This window comes from Pantherophis guttatus, chromosome 7 (genome assembly GCF_059756535.1).
Source record: "Pantherophis guttatus breed Tessera chromosome 7, ASM5975653v1, whole genome shotgun sequence".
NCBI classification, from domain to species: domain Eukaryota; kingdom Metazoa; phylum Chordata; class Lepidosauria; order Squamata; family Colubridae; genus Pantherophis; species Pantherophis guttatus.
The window spans coordinates 61,239,848-61,263,999 of NC_142069.1; the positions used below are offsets into that span (position 1 = coordinate 61,239,848).

A 24,152-nucleotide genomic window follows, 5' to 3' on the forward strand; every position below is an offset into this window, starting at 1 on the left:
AGCCATACGCTCTAGGTCCAATGCCACATCTCTTGTAGTCAGAATTGGAGAGGATTCTAACAGGGGTTCCTCCAGAAAACCTCCTACAGCACCCTGCGCTTCTGTTGGGTCTAATTCAATCTGCTTAAGCTGCACTTCCAACTCTTGCTGGGGTTGCTTCTCCTTCTCACTCTCCTTTATCTCCAATACAGTAGATGAACGTGGCGATGGTGATCTCTCCTTGAAAACATTATAATAGAAATATACCGCTTTTTCAACAGTATTCAGTTGGTGTCTTTCCCCCTGATATTTCAAAATTATGCCTGTTGGAGCATCCCATCTGAATGGGATTTCTAATTTGTTTAATTCCTTTACTAAAAAACCAAAATCTTTTCTATCTTTCAGCATCTTTGGTGGAAGTTCTTTATAAATTCCAACCTCAGTTCCCTCAACTTGCACAGAGGAAAGGAAAGATTTTTGCAGAATATCATTTCTCATTCTTCTATCTGTGAAGTATATCACCACATCTCTTGGTAATTGTCTTTGTCTGGCCACCCATGAGTTCACTCTGTAAATTTTATCTATTTTGTAAAAGATCTCATCAGAATTAATTTTTAACAACACAGCCAAGGCATCAGCACAAATCTGTCTCAAATCTTGCCGGTCACTCTCCTTAATCCCTCTAATTCTTATGGCAAATTCCATAGACCGGAATTTCATCATCGTGATTTCATCTTCAACTCTCTGTATTTTATTATCCACATCAGAAATTTTAAAATCAGTATCCTTTATTTTAACATTCACTTCTGATTTAAATTCTTCCAATTTGGAATCCACTTTGATAATAATTTCTGACAGGCCAGAAACTGCGTTTGATAATTTATCAGTCACCTTGTCATAATTCTCTTTCACCAAATTTTTCATTTCAGTAATTTCCTGCTTAATTTCCTGTTGAGATTTTTGAAATTTATCATCCAAAGCCTGCGTGATAAATTTTTTTAAGCTTTCAAAATCAAACTGCTCTTCAGGCTTGTGTGTGGGAGATCCCCCCCCCCCGTTGCCTTGCTTTCCTGCTTTTTAGAAGCCATTTTATCACGTGAGTTAGATTTTCTAAAAAGAGAAATCCTTTTTCTTTTTCTTCCAGCACCACAAAGTCCTCTAAAAAAATCCCCCAGCTTTAATCAAATTAGAAGTAAACTTGTATGAAATCAGCTTATTTTAGAAAGGGATTTTTTCCCACCCCTCTTTTCCTGTGCTCGTAACAAACAGCGCTACAATGTAGCTTATTAGAATAGCTTTAGAAAGTCACTTTCCCTTTCAGCTTGTTAACTTGTTAGCGCTGGAGCGGCGCCATCTTTTCAAGCCGCTTCCACTCACTTAAATTTTTAATCAGATCAAGAAGTCACGAAGAAAGGAAAATACTTGCAATTCCTTGGTTTCAGGGTTTCCCCGTTAATTAGTAGGGTTAGATTCAATCAATTTGTTTGCTGCTGCCGGCTTGCTCTGCATTAGCAGAGTCGTCCCAGAGTCTTCGCAAGTTGAAAGGGAGCCGCGCCTGTTTCCTCCCCAGTAATAAACTTCTGGGGGCTCACAGGGGCTCAACCTGCGCCTTGCCAACTCTCTCCTTCAAATCCTGCAGATTCTGGAGTTTTCAAGCCGCTCCTCACGATCGAAGCGGCTCTACAAACGGCGGGGCTGACGGACCTTAAAAAAGGCACGTCTTCACCGGAGCCAGGAAAACCGGAAGTCCGCTTGACCCTCTTCTTGTAGAGACCCGGGACAAGTGAAAGATTTTGCCTTCAACGTACAAACCGTCTGACAGAAGGTCCTCTCCATATTACAGGAGAGCTTCCTTTCGTTCCTACTCCCAGGGAAGTCTCTCCAGGCAGGAATATCTTCAGGGATCTTATAGGTCTTCGGACTGTCAATACTTTCGGGATAGGAACAGGCAATTCCAGTCCAAGCGGACCTTTCGCAGCTCTGGCTACCGCCAGTCCCGCAGTCGTAAGTGACTCACTGCCAAATCCTCCAATAGGGGGTTGCCTATCCCTCTTTGCAGACAGGTGGGAAAGGTCAACACCAGACCTCTGGGTCCTTTCAGTAGTGAAATTCAGCCTCCCCCTGGAATTCCTCTCCAAACCTCCGACCCGCTTCCTTCAATGTCCACCTTCCAAAAGCGAATCCAGACGTCAATTGATGAACCAGGCTGTTCAGCACCTCCTGCAGATACACGCCATAGAGGAGGTCTCCCACGAACAGTGGAAACAGGATGGATTACTCCATCCTGTTCGTAATTCCGAAGCGGTCGGAGGGGTGGAGAGCCATTCTGGATTTTAAAAATCTCAACTCCCACATAGTGTATCGCAGATTCAAAATGTGTTCACTAACCTATTCTTCAAGGGATTCGTCCCAACAATTTTTTAGTTTCCATAGGCCTCATGGAGGCTTACCTTCACATCCCCATCCTACCAAATCATCGACATCTCTGACTCAGCTATGCAGGTAAGCATTTCCAATACTGGGCTCTTCCCTTCGGCCTGGCATCTGCACTAAGGGTATTCACAAAGGTCCTAGCGGTCGTGGCAGCTCACCTGAGACAAAAACCGGTAAGGCTCCAGGCTTACCTGGACGATATTCTGATTCAGGCTCACTCTTGAGACCAAGCCTTACACGACTTGAACCTCACGATCCGAACCTTGAACGATCATGGGTTCCTGGTCAACTACAAAAAGAGTCAGTTAGTACCGGTCACCAGGATCACCCATCCTGGCGCCATCATCGACACAGGTCAAGAGACCGTCTACCTGTCCTTGGAACAGAGGTCAGACATCAGGGACCTGGTGACTCATATTCGCAAAAACCTGTCAGTTCCATTGGCCACTTTATCCAAGCTCCTAGGCAAGATGGTTTTCTGCATTCAGATCGTTCCTTGGGCGCACCTTCACGCCCGCCACTTGCAGTGGTTCCTGCTTCCCTTTCAACGGAAACGCCAGGCTCACACCATGTCGACCGTCAGAGTTCCACTCTCAGTCAGGCGATCGCTATATTGGTGGACATAGTCTTCTATAGACAAGGGGTGCCTCTTCATGAATCACGACCGGCTTATACTCACTACAGATGCCAGCCTACATGGATGGGGAGCTCATCTCGCATTGCACGTAGCTCAAGGCCGTTGGTCTGCCTCCGACCTCACCAACCCTATCAACTGGCTAGAGCTGAAGGCCATTCATCTAGCACTCACACAATTTCAACGGTTTGTGCAAAACGGTCATGTTCTGGTGTTGACGGACAACATGGTGGCGAAGGCACATGTCAACCGTCGGGGGTACCCACTCAAAGCGTCTCATGGAGGAATCATTTTGCCTAGGCAAATGGGCAGAGCAACATCTCCTCTCCATCAGAGCGGACCACATAGCGGGGATAGAGAACACACAAGCAGATTTCCTCAGCAGGACCGAGGTGGACAATGGCGAATGGCAGATCCATCCTGACATATTCCAGCAGATGTGCAACAGGTTCGGCATTCCAGCCATAGATCTCTTCGCAACGAACCTGAACACCCAGCTTTCTCGCTTCTTCTCAAGGTTCCCGACACCAGGGGCGGAAGGGGTCAACGCTCTTCGTCTCACCTGGCCACCCGTTCTTCACTACGCCTTCCCACCGTTGCCTCTGATTCCGGCTCTGATTCGGAAGGTCATCACCGACAGGGCAGAAATTATCCTTGTGGCTCCACACTGGCCATGCCGTCCGTGGTTCGCAGACCTAGTCAGTCTCTCCATATCTCACCCTTGGAAGATTCCACCAGACCAGATTGTGCTGCGTCAGGGAACCCTGCTTCATCCGGACCCTCAGTGGCTCCAACTGACTGCATGGCACTTGAAGGGGCCCATCTAAGGCGGGACAATTATTCGGATAGGGTGATCCACATTGTTCAATCCTGTAGACGTAGATCCACAGTCAGACTCTACAATATCACCTGGCTAGCCTTTTATAGGTGGTGTCGATCCCGACGGATAGACCCTGTTTCAGCCTCACCTTCCCAGATCCTAGAGTTCCTCCAGGATGGATTTGACCATGGCCTGGCCCATAGCACCCTTCGGAGACATGTGGTGGCTCTGTCTACAGCCTTATCCAGTCCATCTGGACAGCCACTCACTCAGCACCCTGTGATAAAAAAGTTCCTGCAAGGAGCCAGGCTCTTACAGCCCTCCTCAATTCATAGGTATCCTACTTGGGACTTGCCCAAGGTCCTTAACGCATTAACTGAGGCTCCCTTCCAACCCCTCCGCACAGTCCACCTTTGTTTCCTCGCCCTTAAAGTAGCCTTCCTCATAGCCATAACGTCAGCCAGGCGCATATCAGAGCTGGCAGCCCTCTCGGTTAGGGAGGATCTCTGTATTTTCTGGCCGGACACAGTTATTTTGAGATTGGACCTCTCATTTAAACCTAAAGTTAATTCCCTCTTTCACAGGGCTCAGGAGGTTATTCTACCCAATTTCTGTCCACGGCCCTCTCATACCTTGGAGCGAAGGTGGCATACCTTAGATGTACGGAGGGCCCTAAAAATTTACATCAAAAGAACTGCCCCTTTCAGAAAATCTGAGGCCTTATTCATTTTCTTCTTACCAAGTTCCCTGGGGTACAAGGTCTCTTCTGCAACAATTGGTCGCTGGATCAGAGCTTGCATCGCTTCGGCATATCAGGCCCAGGCGATCCCTGTTCCCAGTCGCATTACTGCCCACTCCACTCAGAGTGCTGCCACTTCAGCAGCTTGGGCGACCCAGGCCTACCTTGAGGAAGTCTGGAGGGCGGCCATCTGGTCTACTCCCTCGCCGTTCATATGTCACTACAAGATAGATGTTTTTGCTTCTGCTGAAGCGTCATTTGGCAGGAGGGTTTTGCAGCAGGTGCACCATGCAGGGGTCTCTCCAGGCCCTTTGACATCCCGCCCTTGAGACTGCCAAAACTTTGGTATGTCCCTCATCTGGACAATGTCACACCCTGATCAAGGAAATTGGGAAATTAGTCTTACCTCAAATGCCAGATTTCTTGATGGGGGTGACATTGTCCAGCCCCTCCCTCTGTCTCAGTTCCTGTACAATTAATTGTTCTTGTTCAAGTAGTTTATTTCCAGTTGTCCTGTTGGACCGGTTTCTATACCTGATGATGATGGTTCCTGTTGGAGATTCTTCTTGTGGCCTTTCTTCGTCGAAACTGAGCCTGAAAGGGAGGAGCAAGGGGCATGGTCAAAAATTATGACTCAGCCAGTGTCAGATCCGACTGATACAACCTGTCATCTGAACAATGTCACCCCCATCAAGAAATCTGGCATTTAAGGTAAGACCAATGCCCATTTTGCCCAATTTAGGGAAAGTCATTCTAAATACATTACATGGATCAATCATACAATCTTGAATAGAGATAATCATATAATTATGTTCCTTTCTAAAGCAAAATATAGTTTTCAGCTGTATGTTCACGTTGTTATATTCACATACTGCATTAAGCAATAATATAATTTATTTATTTAGGTCTGACAGCTAACACATTTTAAAAGCACTGCTTAGGGAGAATTGGTGGCGTAAAATGAGGACCCGGATTGTGGGGGCAATAAGCTGACTTTGTATAAAAAAGAACACCGCTTTGGGGGGGGGGGAAGCCCTACTAAGCAGGTATATATAAAAGTATGAAGGCTATTGCTTAACGCATTAGTCTTGTAAGCCGCCCTGAGTTTCCGGAGAAGGGCGGCATATAAATCGAACCAATTAATTAATTAATTAATTAGTTAATTAACGTAGTCCCTTGTCTCAGGCATTGCTACTATTGCTTTACACATTTCCTGCCTACCTTTTTGGCTTTGAAGCTCCTGCTGGATTAATACAGTGTGAAGGTTCTCAGCACAATACTGAGTGTCATTTATACTCACCAGTTTTTCACAGTCTCAAATTCCTCCTATGGTAACTTCCTACTAGGAAAAAGGAGTGTTTCCAAACATTCTATATGACTGCAAAATACCACTCCTCCTTACTATTCATGTAGGGATTGTAGGAGAGATGTGGTAGTCTATGGTGGCAAAAAAATCAGGAAAAGTCTGCTGGCCCTTTTTTTGACTAACATATTTTTTAAGAGGCTGCAGATTTGCTTTTTAATAAAATGTATTAGTTGGAAAAGGTGCTACCAGATTTCTTTTAATTAATGTAGTAAGTTATGCTGATGGAGGTTTGTAATTTGCAGTTGTAGTCTATATGACGTATTTTCTAAGTATAAGACTTCCAATAATTACTGCATCGAATAGATTTTTAAAAAATCATGCTATGATTTTCTTTTTAAAAAGCTTAGTCTCCATTGAGGGTGGAGACAGCAGCCAGGAATGGGTGTTTTAGCTTGTTCAGCTTGAAGGACTGAGACTGTTGCAAAATTAAGCTCCTCTTGTTGCTAGGGATCTCCAGCTTTTTTCTCAGTCCTTCAGCCTGGACAGATGTCTCAGGCTCTGTGTCTCTTCACTACCTTCCTTTTACCCTTCCTGGTTGCTATCCTTGCCTTTTTGGACTTTAACCAATTTGAATTTCTACAAACTGTGAGTTACTGAGGACTTTGTTCTTCAGTGGACTTGGTTCCTGTTCCCTGCAGGCTTGCCTGCTGGGGAGAAGTCATTTTCCCCCATCCCAACTAGCTAGATAGAATTCCTCCGTTGAACTTGCAGGCGTTTCGGAGAGGCTTGTTTTGTTTGGCTTCCGGGGGGGGGGTGCGCTTCAGCGCTGAGTGGAGCTTCATGCTCCCAGCGTTCAGCCTTGTGGTGAGAAGCCTGGGGCTTCATTGATGGCTGGTCGGGCGGCATTGATTGCTACATCCAACTGAACACCGCCCGCCTTGTGGAGCTGCAGGTGGAGCTTTGCGCTCGCGTTTCACCCGCCTGCAATATCTACAGGGTATCGGCCGATTTGACTGCCTTTCAAGAGGAGTTTTTTCTGCCGCATCAGGAGCTTCGCGCTCCACGTTTAGCGGCTGGCAGTCTTTAAATTCAGGAGCTTCACACTCCATTGCTGGTGACTAGCGGCCACCTTTCATCAGGAGCTTCGCGCTCCATTGTCCGTTCCAGATGGCCGTTTGGAGGCTCAGGAGCTTCACGCTCCATAGATTGCTGGGGGAAGTGCCATTTTGCTCTGTGGGGCTTAGAGCTCCGCTGCTGGACTGTTGGATGCCATTTTGGATGCCCGGGAGCTTCGTGCTCCATTGACTGGCAGTTTGGCACCATTTTATGCCTTTCAGGGCTTGGCAGGTTGCACTTGGGTTTGGTGCTCATTTTTCTTCTAAATTTGGCAGCTGTCCTCGGACTTGGGCCAGAGGAGCTTTGTTTCTACTCCTTCATGGTGATTGGGAGGATATTCCCTCTCATTGTCTCTGGAACCTACTGCTCTGAGATTGCCGTTCAAATTGAGGCAGCCATTTGCAATTGCTGTCTGACTGGTGGCCATTTTAGTGTACCTCCTTGTGATTACCTTCATCAGGCCCTGTCCCTAACTCCGTATTGCCCCTCCTACTTACCATCAGGATGCCTAAGGCACTCTCCAAATCCAAGCATGGCCGAAAGGCTGGATCTACTGGCCAGGCTGATAGGGTGCCCTTGAGTGCAGAATCAGGACCTTTACAATCTACTTCTGTCACGGGCACTCCCTCCAAGGGAAGGTCCTCTCAGTCTCATCATGCTTCTCACAGTATCAGCTCTACTGCTACTAGGGACGAGAGGCACAGAGACCAGGCCTTGCAGAAAATCTGCAATAAGGCCAGCAAACATAGGCCCCCTTCCTTACAGGAGCTTCCCCAAGTTCCTTCCCATGGTGGCATCTGACCAGATCTCTCTGCGGGACTGCCCCATTTCGGTCTCCACTTCTGCATTGTGGGGATCTTCTGGGCCCTCAGCCTCTACTCCTCCTCCTCTCCCTCTTGAGGGGGCATGGTGTCCGACCCAGGGCACACCCCTGGACTTCCTGAACCCCCTCTAAGACATAATAGAGAAGCTTTGCTCCCTGATCACCTACAACAGATTTTTTCCAGGGCTCTACAGATGTCGTTAGAAGCTGGCTATCTTCAGCTGAGTGAAGATCTTTATGTGAGGTCGGGGGCTTCTGCCTCTCCTGAGCGAGACATCCAGGATGATCAGCTTTCCTGTCCAGAGTTGGTGTTGTCGCCTTTTTCACACACATCTCGCCCTGCTAACCTTGACGAGTTCGATCAGCCGGGACCCGATCTGTCTGAGGACAAGGGCCTCAAGCCGGAACAGCCGGCCTTTACCGGTCTTTCCCCTCCGGCAGTTTTTAAATCATTACTCTTTAAAGCACTCAAACAGCGCAATTGGGCCCACCCGCTACTGGAGAGGTTTCCCAAATGCCCCAAAAGTCGTTTAACCCCCTTTTTTCTGAGCCAACTAAACCTGTCGATTCTATTCCAGCTCCTCCACTTTTCCTGGACGTTATCCAGCGCCAGTGGACGTCACCTGGATCTGCTCTGGCTCTTTCTTCCCTGGACAAATGCTTCTTTAATGTAGCTCCCGAGATGGCCTCTCTGCTCCAAATTCCCGCGATTGATGCCCCTATTGCAGCATTACTACCTCACACTGCCATCCCAGGCGAATATGACGAAGGTCTTCGCCCTGAGGAACGCCGCTCCGATCAGACTCTCCAACGGGCTCATTTAGGAGCTGCTTGGGCATTAAATCTGCCACCACAGCCTCCTTCTTTAACAGGGCGACATTGCTATGGTTGAATCAACTCCAAAGTAAATTGCCTCCTGTGGACTCCAGGCTGCAGCAAGACCTAAATAAAATCATCGCAGTAGTCCAGTTTTCGGGAGACGCCACCCTCAACTCTGCCCGCTTCGCTTCAAAGTCTATGGTTTCAATGGTGGCGGCACGCCGACTTGTTTGGCTTCAACATTGGCAGGCAGATGCCCGTCACAAGTGGTGTCTGGCGTCTTCCCTCTTTACGGGGGCAATTTAGTTGGCTCTTCTTAGGACCCGTTCCTCATAGAGTCGAAAGACAAACACAAAATATTACCTTTTCGCAAAGTAAATCTGACATTCGATTCTCTCCCTTTTTCACAGGCCTCCTGTGAGGGAATCCAACTGGGGTGCTGGAACTTCCTGTTCTCAGGGGTCCTTCGTACCTAGACAGCGGGGGACCCAAGACAGGCCATACAGAGATAGAACGCTCCCTGGCAAGTGGCCCTTTCGAGGGGGAGGAAGCCATCTTTTCTGCCACCAACGATAGCTGTATGTCTGACGGTCCCATCGGCAGCAGGCTAGCTTTATTTGCTGACCGATGGGACATTCTTACATTGGATTCTTGGGTCAGGGATACGGTAAGATCTGGTCTATCACTTGAATTTCTCTCCACCCCTCCGAGTTTCTTTATTCGCTGTCCCGTTTCTAGAGATGGGCACAAAAAGGCCCTCATGGATTTGGCCGTGAAACACCTACTGGACATTCATGCCATCCAGCAGGTGCCAGAGGATCAGGGGGGCCAAGGGTTTTATTCCCTGCTCTTTCTGGTCCCCAAATCCTCGGGTGAGTGGAGACCTATTCTGAACCTTAAAAAACTGAACCGCTATGTGGTTTATAAGCGGTTCAAAATGCAGTCTCCTCAATCTATTTTGCCTGGCATCAGGAACGGCGACTTCCTCACTTCAATTGACCTCACTGAGGCTTATTTACATATCCCCACTTTTTCCCCACATCACAAATATCCCGACTTTTTCCCCACATCACAAATATCTGCGGTTTTATTATGCCGGTACGCATTATGCTTTATCATTTTTTTTTTTAATTTGATTTATATGCCGCCCTTCTCCGAAGACTCAGGGCGGCTTACAATGTGCTCAGCAATAGCCTTTATCCTTTTGTATATTTATACAAAGTCAGCTTATTGCCCCCACAAACTGGGTCCTCATTTCACCTACCTTAGAAAGGATGGAAGGCTGAGTCAACCTTGAGCCTTGGCGAGATTCGAACCCTGCAGTAATTGCAGGCAGCTGGTCTTAATAAGCTTAATAACAGGGTGCCTTAAACCCCTGTAGTACCAAGGCTCTTTTTGGATTGTCCTCTGCCCCCTGTGCCTTTACTAAGGTACTAGCCGCCTTGGCGGCTCATCTTCAGGCCATCCCTGTCCGGGTCCAATGTTACTTGGATGACATTTTTGTTAGGAAATGATTTTACCTAACTTGTTGGGATGGCAATATATAAACCATAAATATTTATTTATTTATTTATTTATTTATTTATTTATTTATTTTATTTCTATACCGCCTTTCTCCCGTAGGACTTAAGGCGGTGTACAGTCAAGAAAAATATAGATACACAAACATCATAAAATTGCTAATTAAAATTATTACTTAGTTTGGTCAATTAAATAAAACCCAGAATTAGATAACATTTTAAAAAATCATTCACATGTTCATATGTTTAGCCCCACCTGTTGGAACATCAGGGTCTTGAGGGCACGGCGGAAAGCACGGAGATCAGGGATATTTCGTATCTCAGGGGGCAGTTCATTCCAAAGGGTTGGAGCCCTCACAGAGAAGGCCCTCCCCCTGGGAGTCGCCAGTCGGCATAATTTGACTGACGGTACCCTGAGTAGTCCCTCCCTGTGAGAACGAACTGGTCGGTGGGAGGCTATTGGTGGCAAAAGACGGTCTCGTAGGTACCCAGGTCCTAAGCCATGGAGCGCTTTAAAGGTGATAACTAACACCTTGAATCGCACCCGGAAGACCACCGGGAGCCAGTGCAGCTCGCGTAGGAGAGGTGTTACATAGGCGTAACGAGCTGTGCCCATAATCACCCGCGCGGCTACATTCTGGACCAGTTGGAGCCTCCGGGTGCTTTTCAAGGGGAGCCCCATGTAGAGAGCATTACAGTAGTCCATACGGGAGGTAACTAGGGCATGAGTGACCGTGCGCAAGGCATCCCGATCCAGAAAGGGACGCAACTGGCGGATCAGGCGAACCTGATAAAATGCACCCCTGGCCACGGCCGTCAAATGATCTTCTAAAGATAGCCATGAATCCAGGAGGACACCCAAGTTGCGGGCCCTCTCTGTGGGCCGCATATATAGCTATATATATAGCTATATATATAAAATATAGTTTTAAGACTGCTGTATTGCTGTATTGGATCATACTGTGTCATGATTGGTTAGCTCTGTAGCCAATGTCCTTAAGAGGGAGCTAGAAACCTGGTTTGTTTCTCTTTACTGCCTTTTTGCTGATCATTACTGCTCTTTGCTGTGTTTGCTACTGTTTGCAACTGTTAATGTGTATGACTACAACGACTGGTAAAAAGACTTTGTTATTGGATTATCCCTGGACTATTGTTTTACTATCTACTACTTTATACGTGTATGACTTTGACTGTTTATTGGACTGTGCCTTACTATTTCCTGAAAGTAAACACAACTCAGTGTATCTGTGTTGGTGTGTTTATTATAACTATTCTCAATCGCTTTCATGTGCACACCCTTGCTACTCTAGGGTTGCTCTGCGAATTCCTTAACATTGGTTATGGGCCCAGGACACTGAGAGTTAGTGTGAATACACAGTACCATATTCAGACAGCTGTTTTTGTGGTTTATTGTTCAAGTGAAGATGGCACAAGAACAGTCAAGCAGCATATCCCTGATAAGCTGGTTGGATGGAACAAACTACGTTTCCTGGTCTATGAAGTGCTGCCTACTTTTGCGTAAGGAAGGACTATGGGCTGTAGTTCATGATCCACCGGATGTAACTGCTTGGAATTCAGCAGATGATGAAGATGCAAAGAAAATAGCCAAATTTAACCGGGATAATGAAAGGGCTCTTTGTATAATCAGACTGACACTAAGTGACCAGCAGCAGTCTATATTCGTGATGAGGAGTCTGCTGCCAAGTGTTGGGACGCTCTGAAGAGGATTTATGTTCGTGATAGTGTGGGTGCACACATACACCTTACATGTAAACTGTTTAGAGCTCATCTTCTGAAAGGTGGAGATATATTAGCTCATTTGGAGTTTATGAAGGGAACTTTACAAGAGCTATATGAAAAGGAGCTGATTTTCTCAGAGCTTCATCAGGTTTATATCATTCTTTCCTCTTTGGATGAAGGTTATAATGATTATGTATCTTCACTGGAAGTCCTGACCAGAGATGAACTGACATTGACTGGCATAACTGAGAGATTGTTAGAAGAGTCCAGAAGAAGGCAAGATAAAGACCAACTGAGAAAGAGACAACCAGAGGAAGAAAAACTATCTTCAACTGCCTATATTGTTAGAAAATGTTTTTCTTGTGCGGCTAAGGGTCATATAGCTAAATACTGTAAAAAGGGCAAGAAGCTGAATACTGGTAGTCAACAGTGAGCTAAAAAAGATGTTAGTTTAGCTATATCCAGCTCAACTACAACTGTAAACCATGATTTGTGGGTAGACAGTGGAGCATCGCAGTCTATAACTAATAGTAGAGGTTTGTTAAAATGACTAAGAGTAAACAACATGTATCATTAGCAAATGGATGGAAAATGAAAGTATATACTTCCATTATATACTGGTACTGCATATTGTTCATGTATAAATGAGCATTTACCTATGTTGTATGTACCTAAACTAAAATTTAACCTATCTGTGAAAGCATTGTTAAAAGCTGGGTTTGTAGTAACATTTAAGGGAGATAAATGTCTGATAGAAAAAGATGGCACAACTGTTACTGCAAAGTTAGAGAATGATTTGTTTGTTCTGAATGATGATCCATTAATCATGACTAATGCTAACTCAGTTTACGATAACACGAAGCCACATGATGAATGCATTCACTTGCTTCATAGGCGTTTGGGACATGTAAACTTTAAAATGTTAAACTGTGGAATTATCTGATGGGATAAAATTAAAACCTTGTAAAAAATATTTAAACTCCAATGCTTGTAACCAAGAAAAAAGTAAGGTAACTCCTGCAAACAGAGTTATGGGTTTACTACCAAAGAACCTTTAGAGGTAGTGTTTGCAGATATCATTGGTCCTAAAAAACCTAGTTTAGGAGGAGCCTGTTATATATTGAGCATAATAGACCATTTTTCTCATTATGGTTTCTGTTACCTTATGAAAACCAAAGCAGAAACATTCCAGCATTTTTCAAACTGGCTGAGGTTTGCTGAGAGGAAAAAGAAACGCAAGGTTCTTTGCTTGGTAACTGACAATGGTACTGAGTTTACCAATAACAAGTTTGTAACTATGTTACAGAAAGCTGGCATTGAACACAAGCATTCTGCCCCTTACAGACTGCAACATAATGCGTATATTGAACATAGAGGGCAAACTTTGCAGACTATGGCTCGAACCATGTTATCTGATTCTGGTTTGCCTGAGACACTTTGGGGTGAGGCAATAATGTGTGCTAACCATGTCTTGAGTAGCGTAGTCAATTCAACAACTGGTGAATTACCATTCACACATTGGCATGGTAGAAAATCAGAATTGTTATTTGCATACATTTGGAGCCCCAGCATGGGTTCATATTCCTTCGCAATTGAGGCGAAAGGGGCAACATAAAGCAAAGAAGCTGTTTTTTGTTGGTTATGAATCCAACCACAGGTCATATAGATTTTGGGCGCCAGATACCACTAGTGTGTACTGCAGTGCTAGTCCTAAGTTCCTGGACCATGTTGGTTGGAGTAAGCTTGAGCAGGAATCCTACAAGGTAGATGATGGTGTTATAGTGGATACTCCATTGTTTGATGATAACCCTGATAATAAGATAGTTGAAGAACCTTCTATTACTGTAAAGGAGGAAGAGGTTATAGGGGAGGTAGAAGAGAAATTACCTGTAACGAGACCTGAGGTACCGAGACATTCAACTAGAGAGACACGTCCACCTGATAGGTATCAAGCAAGCATTGTATGTCAGGTGAACATTGAGTTTCCAACTTTAATGAAATCAAACTGTATCCTGAAAAGGATCAGATAGCTTGGAAGAAAGCGATGGACAAAGAGCTGACATCATTGAAGGAATTAGATGTGTATGAGAATATAAGATTACCACCAGGTGAGCATGCAATTGGTTGCAAGTGGGTTTATAAACTAAAAACTGGTGTGGATGGGACTGTTACCCATAAGGCAAGGTTAGTTGCTCAAGGATTTGCTCAGTCAGATAAGGACTATGATTGTTCTGTCCCCAACCACATGCACACACACCAACAGACGTTCAAGAGTTAAAGACCAAATCAGCCGTGGTTTCGGGGTGAAGTACCATCTGTACGCTGATGACACCCAGCTGTACATCTCCACCCCGGACCACCCCAACGATGCCCTTGAAGTGATGTCCCAGTGCCTGGAGGCCGTACGGATCTGGATGGGGAGAAACGGGCTCAGGCTCAACCCATCCAAGACCGAGTGGCTGTGGTTTCCGACGTCCCGATATAGTCAGCTGGCGCCATCGCTGGCTATTGGGGGCGAATCATTGGCCCCCACGGAAAGGGCTCGTAACTTGGGCGTCCTCCTGGACTCACGGCTGTCTTTAGAAGAGCACTTGACAGCCGTGACCGGGAGGATTTTTCATCAGGTTCGCCTGATTCGCCAGTTGCGTCCCTTTCTAGATCGGGACTCGTTACGCACTGTCACTCATGCCCTCGTCACCTCTCGTCTGGACTATTGTAATGCTCTCTACATGGGGCTCCCCTTGAGGTGCACCCGGAGGCTCCAACTGGCACAGAGTGCGGCCGCGCGGGTGGTTATGGGAGCAACATGGAGCTCCCATGTAACACCTCTCCTGCTATTAACATATTAAACTGACCCTTCAGTAAATTAATTGCCTCTTTAATTTTCTTATCTGTTGGGTTGGCTATTAAAGCCCGTTCCTGTTTATTAATCTCCTCTTCTAATTCTTTTCTTTTTGCCCCCTGTTTCTTTCTATATTTATTATTCAAATATATCAAAATTCCTCGCATGTAGGCTTTACTTGCATCCCATACCATTTCCATAGATATACCCTTTTGCATATTCATAGCAAAAAACTCTTTCATAAATTTTTTACACTCTTTTACATTTTCTTCGTATCTAAACAAATTATCATTTAACCTCCAGGACCTCCTAGGCCCTTTCCCATACTCCAATTCCATCCAGACTGGACTATGGTCTGTCAATGTTCTTGAACAGATCTTCGTGTTCTTCACCCTAGATAATAAATCATTAGTAATTAATATAAAATCAATCCTTGAAAAAGATTGATGTCTATCTGAGAAAAAAGTAAAATCTTTTTCTTCTGGGTTTCTTTCACGCCAAATATCCCTCAACTCCCAGTCGTCCATCATCTCCCAGAAGGTTTGGGCAATTTTGCTCGTTAAAACATTTTGTTTAGGTCCCTTCTTATCTTTTTTTACATCCAAAACACCATTCCAATCTCCCAATAGGATACAAGTTTTATATCTCCATTGTGTCAACTTTGAGTGTAGTAAGTTATAAAATTTTTCTTGTTGTTGGTTCGGGGCATATACTCCAATTACAAGTGTTTTTTCTCCTTTTATTAGAAGTTCAATTGCTAAAAATCTTCCTTGATCATCCGCTTCAACTAATTTTGCAATTAAGTCTCTTTTCACATATATAACTATACTATTTTTCTTCTGTGATGCTGCTGCAACGTAATGTGTACCTAATCTTGCATTTGTCAAACATTTTTTTTTGAAGTTGTTTTTCTCTTTATTATAAAGGGTAGAAAAAAATGCAGCTTAGTCAAAAAGACCGAAGCCCATGTCGTCAGATTCTTCCGACTCTTCTTTCTTTTCTTCCTCTTTCTTCTCTTCAGCAGAAGCAGCACCACCGGCAGGCGCCCCTCCTCTGGCAGGGGCTGATGCGGCTGGAGCACCACCACCGACTCCCACGTTGCAGATGAGGCTTCCGATGTCAATGTTGGTTAGAGCCTTCGCAAAGAGGCCCGGCCAGAAAGGCTCCACGTTCACTCCCGCCGTTTTGATGAGGGCGTTGATTTTATCCTCCGTGACGGTGACTTCGTCGTCGTGCAGGATGAGGGTGGAGTAGATGCAGGCGAGCTTGGAGACGGAGGCCATGACTAGGAATCGGGGGCGTGCGGTGCCAGTTGCCGGGGAAACGCGGCCTTAGCTTCGGCTGAAGAATGCAGCACCTTCCACACCATGAGAGAGCAGGACTGATACATTTGTCAAATATTTTTGATCTTGTATCCTAATATCTTGTAAACAAGTTACTTCATTCTTAAATTGTTTTAAGATAGTGAAATATTTTCCTTCTCTTCTGCGGAGAATTCAAACCATTGACATTCCAGGTCAAAAATCTAGTTCCCATCTCTGGGCCTCTGAAGCACTTGGAGCAATTTCTGATGGTCTTGCCTCATTTGACCTTTAGGTCTTGCTCCTCCCACAGCTTCTGTTTTGGTAGTTTCTTGAGTTGCTATCTGCAGTTGTTGTTGTTGTTGTTGCTCTCTTAATTCTTCCTTACGCTTAGCTGTTGCTGCTCTGGTCTGTCTTTGATCCTTCGGTTCTGCAAATATATCAATTAAATCCACATCTTGAACAGCCATCTGAATTTGTAGTGGTTCTTCTTGACCAGTCAAAAGTCCCCACTGGACCACTGTCAGTAGCTCTTCTCTCTCTCCTTCCAGTACTTCCTTCTTTCTTTTTCCTTCTGGTGATTTGGGTGTCCCAGCCTTTAATACATTGATGTAAACATCTCTTGCTTTCCATATTGTATTAAGCCGATATCTCTCTCCAGAATACGTCACCACTAAACCGGCTGGGACCTCCCATCTGTACTGTAATTGACCTTTTTTCAGCTCATCCACCAGAAAAGCATACTCCCTTCTCGCTCTCAACATCTTGGCGGGGGGGTTCTTTCATTGTCATCACCTCCTGGCCTTCAACCTGAAGCTTGTTTTTAAAAGTAGCCTGTAAAATTTCATTGCGTACTCTCCTTGTAGTAAAATATATTACAATGTCTCTTGGTAAGTGTTTCTGTCTGGCCACCCAAGAGTTAACACGATATGCCTTGTCAACCTGCCAGCCCAGCTCAGTTTTCGTCTCCCCCAGCAACTGTGCCAATGCCTCTGACATCATTTCTTTCAAGTTCTCTTGTTTATTCTCCTTCACCCCTCTGAATCTTAAAGCAAATTCCATATCTCGATATTGTAACATCGTTACATCATCTTCAGCTGTCTCAAGTCTGCTGTGAGTCTCTCCCAATTTTTTGTCCAAAATTTCCGTAGATTGCTTAATTTCTTCAACTTTATCATCCACCATTTCAATATCACCTGCCAAACATTTAAATGCCAATAGTATATCATCTCTGATCTGCTGGTTCCGAATTAAAATCTCATCTGAAACAGCCTGTATTTTTTCATTAGTTTCCTTAATTTTTTCCTTGGTTTCATTAATTTTTTCATTAATCACAGTAGCAATTTTATTTTGTGTGGCTTGTAGGGCTTCTTGTATCATCTCAAACGTTAAAATCTGTGGGTCTGTTAGAGGGGCAGAGGCTTGCAATCTAGGGGTATGAGCTGGGGAGCTTCCAGCGCTCCCAGTTCCTTTAATAGGAACGGTCTTTACAGATTTTGAGGCCATTTTCAGTTTAAATTGATCGTTGTATTTTATTCAGAAGCCAAAAAGAAAAGTTCATCAAAGTCAAAGAATTTTCCCAATCGTAAATTAACGTTTAAAATCCTCCTTCTCTCAGCACAACAGTTCTTTCCAGGCAAGAGGCTGCCAGGGAAACGAAACTTTCTGTAACTTTCCCTTTCTCCGCCCCTCCCTTTTAGGTTTCAATCGCCATTTTGATGCAAATTGCTAACTTGTTACTTCCGAAGGAGGCTATAAACTTTGGAGTTAAGTGTAAATACTTGCAGTCTGACTTCTCCTGGCTTGTTCTGCCTGCAGCAATTAAAGGTGTTAAAAATCCCTCATTTGTTGTCAGCAGAGATGGTTGCGGCTTCTAGCCCCGCTAAATAGCGGAGTCTTCCCAGGTCCAGAGCAGATTGGCAGACTTCTAGGGAGCCCTCACCCTTCGCGCCCCAGGATTTCTCCTGGGGCACTTGGGGGGCTCTACCTCTGCCTGCCAGGTCTTCTCTCTCCCCTTTGCCCGGGGAGAGGGTTTTCAAGCCCCAGACAGCTGTTTTTCGGCTGTTCTGGGGCTTTTACGGAACCGGGGATTGGGCGCCCACAGAGGAGTGTCAGCGAAGTCCTGCGGAGCCAACCGGAAGTCACCAAGAGTTTATTATTTACGAAGAGGAGAGACAACTTCTCCCCACTCCTGGTACATCAAAAGAAACAGCTCAATAATTATGGAGTCAATCAAGTCCAGAGATAATCCAGCAAAGTCTATAGCAAAAGTCCGGCAATGCAGAATGGCGTGGAAGCTTTCAGCTTTGTTCGTCACAAGGTTTGACTGGCCACCACGCTCCCTTTTATATCCTGTGGGGTGTGGTCCAGTGACTCAGCCTAATCTTGGGCACGCATTTTCTTCTGTTGTGTGCACTTATCTCTGCGACGCTGGCATGGATCCAGCCAAGATTCATTACCCTCATCACTGTCCATCTGTGGCTGTGTGGACGTGCTTGGCCCTGGCCCTATCTCTTGCCCTTCAGCGGACACCGAAGGCATTGCCAGAGAGGAGGGTCCTGGAGAGCGAGGCCTTGCCAACTCCTCTCCCTCACTCTCGGAGTCCTCTTCTGCCGATGACACAGATTCAGGTAACGGAGCCACAACAATGATGAAGTGTTTGCACCTAGTCTGAGGGCGACTACTTTACGAGCAGCATTAGTTTGGGCAGCTAAGAATAAATACAGGATAAACCATATAGATCTTGAAACTGCATATCTGCATGAGCCATTACAACATATGATCTATATGAAGAAGCCACTAGGTTTGAATACTGATGGGAAGACTGATTGTTGGAGACTGAAGAAAAGTCTTTATGGCTTAAAGCAGTCAGATTACAAGTGGAATAAATGTATTGTTAATGAGTTAGTTGCTATGGGTTTTGGAGCTAGTATAGCTGATCCATGTTTGTTCAAGAAAGAGAGAGATGGTTTAGTTTCCCTATTATTGCTATTTACTGACGATATAGCACTTATTACAAAATCTGAAAATGAAGCAACCGAAATTGTTTCTATGTTGCAAAAGAAGTTCAGAATTAGGAATTTGGGAGAAATTAAGCATTATCTGGGTCTTGATATAGTTAAAACTAGTAAAGGTTATGCAATGTATTAAGTCTGCTGAAGTAGGAAGTAACATTCTGTTCGTTGATTGGTTAAAGTAACGTTCTGTTCGTTGATTGGTTAAGCCTCCTGACAGCTGGCAATATAAGAGCTGTCAGGCAGAGTTCCAAGCAGTTTCAGTTATAGCTGTGGCAGTTAGTCCAGCTGTTGTTAATAAATGGTTAATTACATGATCTTCGCATTGTCCATCGTCCTTGATCCAGCCAATACATTTCAACTGGCGACGAGGATCAACTGGTCAATCTACCGGTCATAGTAATAAGGAAACAAGAGAGATTTAAACTGAAGAAGCAAAACGTGAGTCAGTTAGGAAAAAAAAAAAAAGAGGAAGAGGAATGGCGTCCGCACAGACCTTTCCTCATTTCAATCCCAGTGCAGAGACGTGGGAGGCTTATTTGGCATGTTTTGAATGTTTCTTAATTGCAAATGATTATACAAAGCTGATGCCTGAGCGCAAACGGGCTTATTTCCTAAGTTTCTGCAGTACTGAAATGTTTGATACTGCAATGACATTAATGGCCCCACAATCTGTACATTCGGGAACATGGGAAGACTTTATAAAAAAATTAAAAAAACATTACGCACCAGCCCCCTCAAGAATAGCCTGCCGCCAACACTTTTACCATCGTGATCAGGCCCCTGGAGAGACTATTAATCAATATGTTACGGCTCTGAGGAGGGCGGCCAGGCATTGTGAATTCTTTGATTTAGAAGATGCAATTATTTGTTAGCATATCTTAGCTTTATGTTTGTGAATGCTATACCCTGTGCCTGTTCTGGGAAGTCTAGGGAGGGGGTGGAGGGGAAGGGGGGAGGGGGAGAGGGTGGGGGAAGAAAATGTTTGTATTTCTTGTAAAACTTTTTAATAAAAAAAAAAGATTATCTCCTAGATAGACTTGTCAGTGGGGTCAGGGACCAAAGTCTTAAAAGGCGTCTGATTGCGAATCATGATCTCACATTTCAAATGGCATTGGATGAGGCATGTGCTGCAGAACTGGCAGCATTGTCACTAGCCAAGTTGCCCCATGGATATACTACACCTAAGACGGAAAAAGACTCATCGTCTGTAAATGAGACAAATGAGAATCTGTCAGATTTTGATGGTGACTTTGAAGTGTGCCGTCTTCAAGAGTCTAGAAAACAAAACTCTGGCCCAACTAGCATGTCAAGGGGACCGAACACATGTTTCAGCTGCGGAGGAAATCACCTGCACGCTAATTGCCGTTTTAAAAACGCAGAGTGCCGCCACTGCAGTCGCAAAGGTCATCTCGCCAGAGTATACAGAGCCCCTCAGCCACAGTTCGAATCACGTGTGCTGCAGGATGGGGGCCGACAATATCATCCTAATCCATCTAAAGTTCATAATAGTAACCAACAATCTTCTTCTGATGTGAATTTAGTAACACCACCAAATATGGTGAGCCAGCAGAAGATTTGTCTTACAGTATTCATCGAACGGAAACCATGCACCATGGAAGTTGATTCCGGCTCCGCTACATCCTTGGTGTCATGGAGTACAATTAAATGACTAGTTCCGAAACTGGCTAAATGACAACTAGACCCCTGCCATCTCCTGCTAAAAGATTGCCAAGGAGCCAACATTCCGATTATCGGAAATGGCACATTCCGAGTACAATTTAAGAAGTTTAGTGGATTATTATCACTAGTCATTGTGGAAGGAAAATTCCCCAGCCTGTTGGGCCTTAATTGGTTCGATGCATTAGGTCTAACTATACAAGGGGTTAATGCCATCTCATCATCTGAACTGGACATGTTATGTAATGAATTCCCCTCAGTTTTCTCTGAGGAATTAGGAAAATACACCGGACAACTGGTTTCATTCAGTCTCGACCCTCAAGTGCAGCCTCGCCGCCTTAAGCCACGAAGAGTACCGTTTGCATTGCAACCAAAGATGGATGCTAAACTTGACAAATTAATAGCACAATGTATCCTGGAGCCTGTTGAGCACGCACCATGGGAGACCCCCATTGTTATTGCCATGAAGGCGGATAGTTCAATGTGCATCTGCGCAGATTACCAAGCAACAATTACAGGCGCATGCATAGCCTGTTCCTATTGTGCAACATTTGTTGCACTCCTTGGGTAGTGGCTCCGTATTTGCTAAATTAGATTTAGCACAGGCATATCAACAACTGCCTGTGGATGACCAAACAGAAGACACACAAACTATAACGACACACCGGGGTGCTTTCCGTTGCCGCCTCCAATTTGGGGTTTCAGTCGCCCCGGGAATCTTCCAGAGCATGATGGAGCGTTTACTTAATGGAATTCCCGGGGTTGTACCGTACTTTGACGACGTATTAGTATCGGCCACCAGCACCACCGAACTCCTTAAAAGACTCAGATCGGTTCTAACCGAATTCCAGAGAGGGGGGCTCAAAGTTAAGCAAAGCAAATGTATTGTAGCTGCTTCCAAAATCGAGTTCTTGGGTTTCCCAATTGATGGTAAGGGTATACACCCTACAGAGTCTAAGACAAACGCTATTTTACATGCCCCTGCTCCCACCAAGGCCGAACTTCAAGCCTTCTTAGGCCTTTTAAACTTTTATGCAATTTTCATACCACACAAAGCATCTATTGCGGAACCTTTGCATCGTTTGCTGAACCAGGGGACATGTTGGAACTGGGATTCAACTGCAGCTGCTGCATTTACTAATGTCAAATATATACTCGTTTCAAACGCTGTCCTCGCTCACTACTGCGAGTCCCTACCCCTCGTGCTAGCATGTGATGCTTCTCCTTATGGTGTGGGAGCAGTCTTAAATCACCATTTCCCTGATGGCCGTGAAGCCCCCGTTGCATTTTTCTCCCGGACTTTGGCTTCAGCAGAGCAAAATTATTCACAGCTAGACAAGGAGGCTCTAGCATTGGTAGCTGGAGTCAAGCGGTTTCATCATTACCTATATGGTCGACCTTTTACACTAGTGACGGATCATAAGCCTCTGCTTGGTCTAGTAGCAGCTGACTGTCAAACTCAGCAATTCCTATCCCCGAGATTCACCAGGTGGTCTGTGTTTTTATCCGCCTACGACTACACTCTCCTGTACGTGCCAGGCAAGAATCTGGCCCATGCTGATGCCCTCAGCCGGTGCCCCGTGCCAACGTTGCTCTCTGACCCAGCTCCCGCCTCGTCAGTCCTGATGATTGAAGACTCACCTTTCGTTTTGACGGCGGCTGACATTGCTCGAGTTTCATCCCGCGATCCAGAGATCTCTAGTCATGGACTGGGTGCTAAGGGGGTGGCCGCAAGGGCCTGTGGACATGAAGTGGAAACCGTACACTATCTGTAAAACGGAATTATCTACCATGGGGGGGTTGTTTACTGTGGGGACACAGGGTGGTGATTCCAAAATCTTTACAGGATTCTGTGTTAAAATCATTGCATTCTGGACATACAGGAATAGTCCGAATGAAAGCTCTAGCTAGAGCCTATCTCTGGTGGCCTACTCTTGATCAATGTATCACCGATTGGGTGGCCACTTGCCGGCCTTGTCAAGAGTCCCGGCCAATGCCCCCTAAGGGTAAGCCCAGGGAATGGGAAGACCCAGCTGGCCCGTGGTCCCGCCTTCATATAGACTTTGCGGGGCCATTTCATGGTCAAATTTTTTTAGTGGTGGTTGACGCGTACTCTAAAAGGATTGAACTGATACTTATGCACTCAACATCCTCAGAGGCCATCATAAAGGCCCTTCGTACACTATTCTCAACCCACGGGTTGCCCTACCTATTGGTGTCAGATAATGGGCCCCAATTAACTACTACCACATTTGAGTTGTTCCTTGCCCAATTAGGTATCAGGCATGCCCTTATCTCTTCTTGCCACCCGGCCAGTAATGGTCTTGCAGAAAGGGCTGTGAGTTCCGCAAAGGAGGCATTAGGCCGCATGGGACCAGGGAAATGGCATGACCGTATAGCGGAGTATATGTTAGTGCAACACACCACCCCTTGTCAGGTTACCAATCAGAGTCCGGCAGAATTACTGATGGGTCACTGGCTGCATACAATTTTGGATAGGTTACACCCCTGTTACGCCCCTGCCAAGCCTTTGGATTCAAGTAGGACATCTAAACCTTTTGGTGTGGGTGATAAAGTGTATGCCAGGAATTATGGGGGTCAGCTGTTATGGTTACCAGGTAAGGTGGTGGTAAGGTGGTTACCAGGGCATGGGACCTGGGTATTTGCGGGACCACCTTCTGCCGCCGATAGCCTCCCACCGACCAGTACGCTCCCACAGAGAGGGAGTCCTCAGCGTGCTGTCAGCCAGGCAATGTCGGCTGGCGACCCCCAGTGGGAGGGCCTTCTCTGTGGCAGCTCCTGCCCTCTGGAACGATTTGCCCCCGGAGATACGAAGAATATCGGATCTCTGGGTTTTTCGCCGTGCCCTAAAAACTTTTCTTTTCCATCAAGCAGGGCTGGCATGAAACACCCCCCCCCCATTTTTAGTCTTTTTAGCTTTTTAAATTGTCAAATGGGTTTTAGTTTTTAATGTTTTAAATTTTTGGGCCACAGTTATTTAATTCTTTTAATAATTTTAAATTTTGTATTGATATGTGTTTTAGTTCTGGCTGTGCACCGCCCTGAGTCCACTTGGAGAAGGGTGGGATATAAATTGAATAAATAAATAAATAAATATTACAGGTCCATGCTCATATAAGGTTGATATGGGACAAGGCAAGGTTTGGAGACGTCACCAAGACCAGCTACGGGTCAGATGGGGTACTGAACACGATATAACAGAAAGAGAGAACCAGGCAGGAGAAAATTTCAGCCAAGGGTTAAGGGGCATACCAGAAGCTGAGAAGCTACCAGACGATGAGCAGGAGATTTTGAGCCGACAGATTACTTCGGATAATACTTCGAGCCGACAGATTACTTCGGATAATACAAACCCCGAGGGAGAA

The 24,152-nt window shown here is 45.4% G+C and overlaps 2 protein-coding genes across 3 annotated transcripts in view; both read right to left on the bottom strand.

The window, feature by feature from the left end:
* TMEM168 (transmembrane protein 168) overlaps nucleotides 1–24,152 on the bottom strand; it is a 104,644-nt gene that overhangs the window by 43,289 nt on the left and 37,203 nt on the right. The window contains exon 5 of one of the 2 annotated variants that reach the window (XM_034431002.3): nucleotides 485–5,199. The exons of the other annotated variant lie outside the window; for it this stretch is intronic. Within the exon in view, the coding sequence (XP_034286893.1) occupies nucleotides 5,081–5,199 (119 nt within the window). The 3' untranslated portion in view covers nucleotides 485–5,080. Of the gene's footprint in view, nucleotides 1–484; nucleotides 5,200–24,152 lie in introns of those variants that run through there. 2 annotated transcript variants of the gene reach the window in all.
* LOC117673575 (large ribosomal subunit protein P1-like) lies at nucleotides 15,662–19,885 on the bottom strand. The gene has a single exon (XM_034431004.3). It carries the CDS (start codon nucleotides 16,052–16,054, stop codon nucleotides 15,716–15,718), a length of 339 nt encoding a protein of 112 aa, XP_034286895.1. The 5' UTR covers nucleotides 16,055–19,885; the 3' UTR covers nucleotides 15,662–15,715.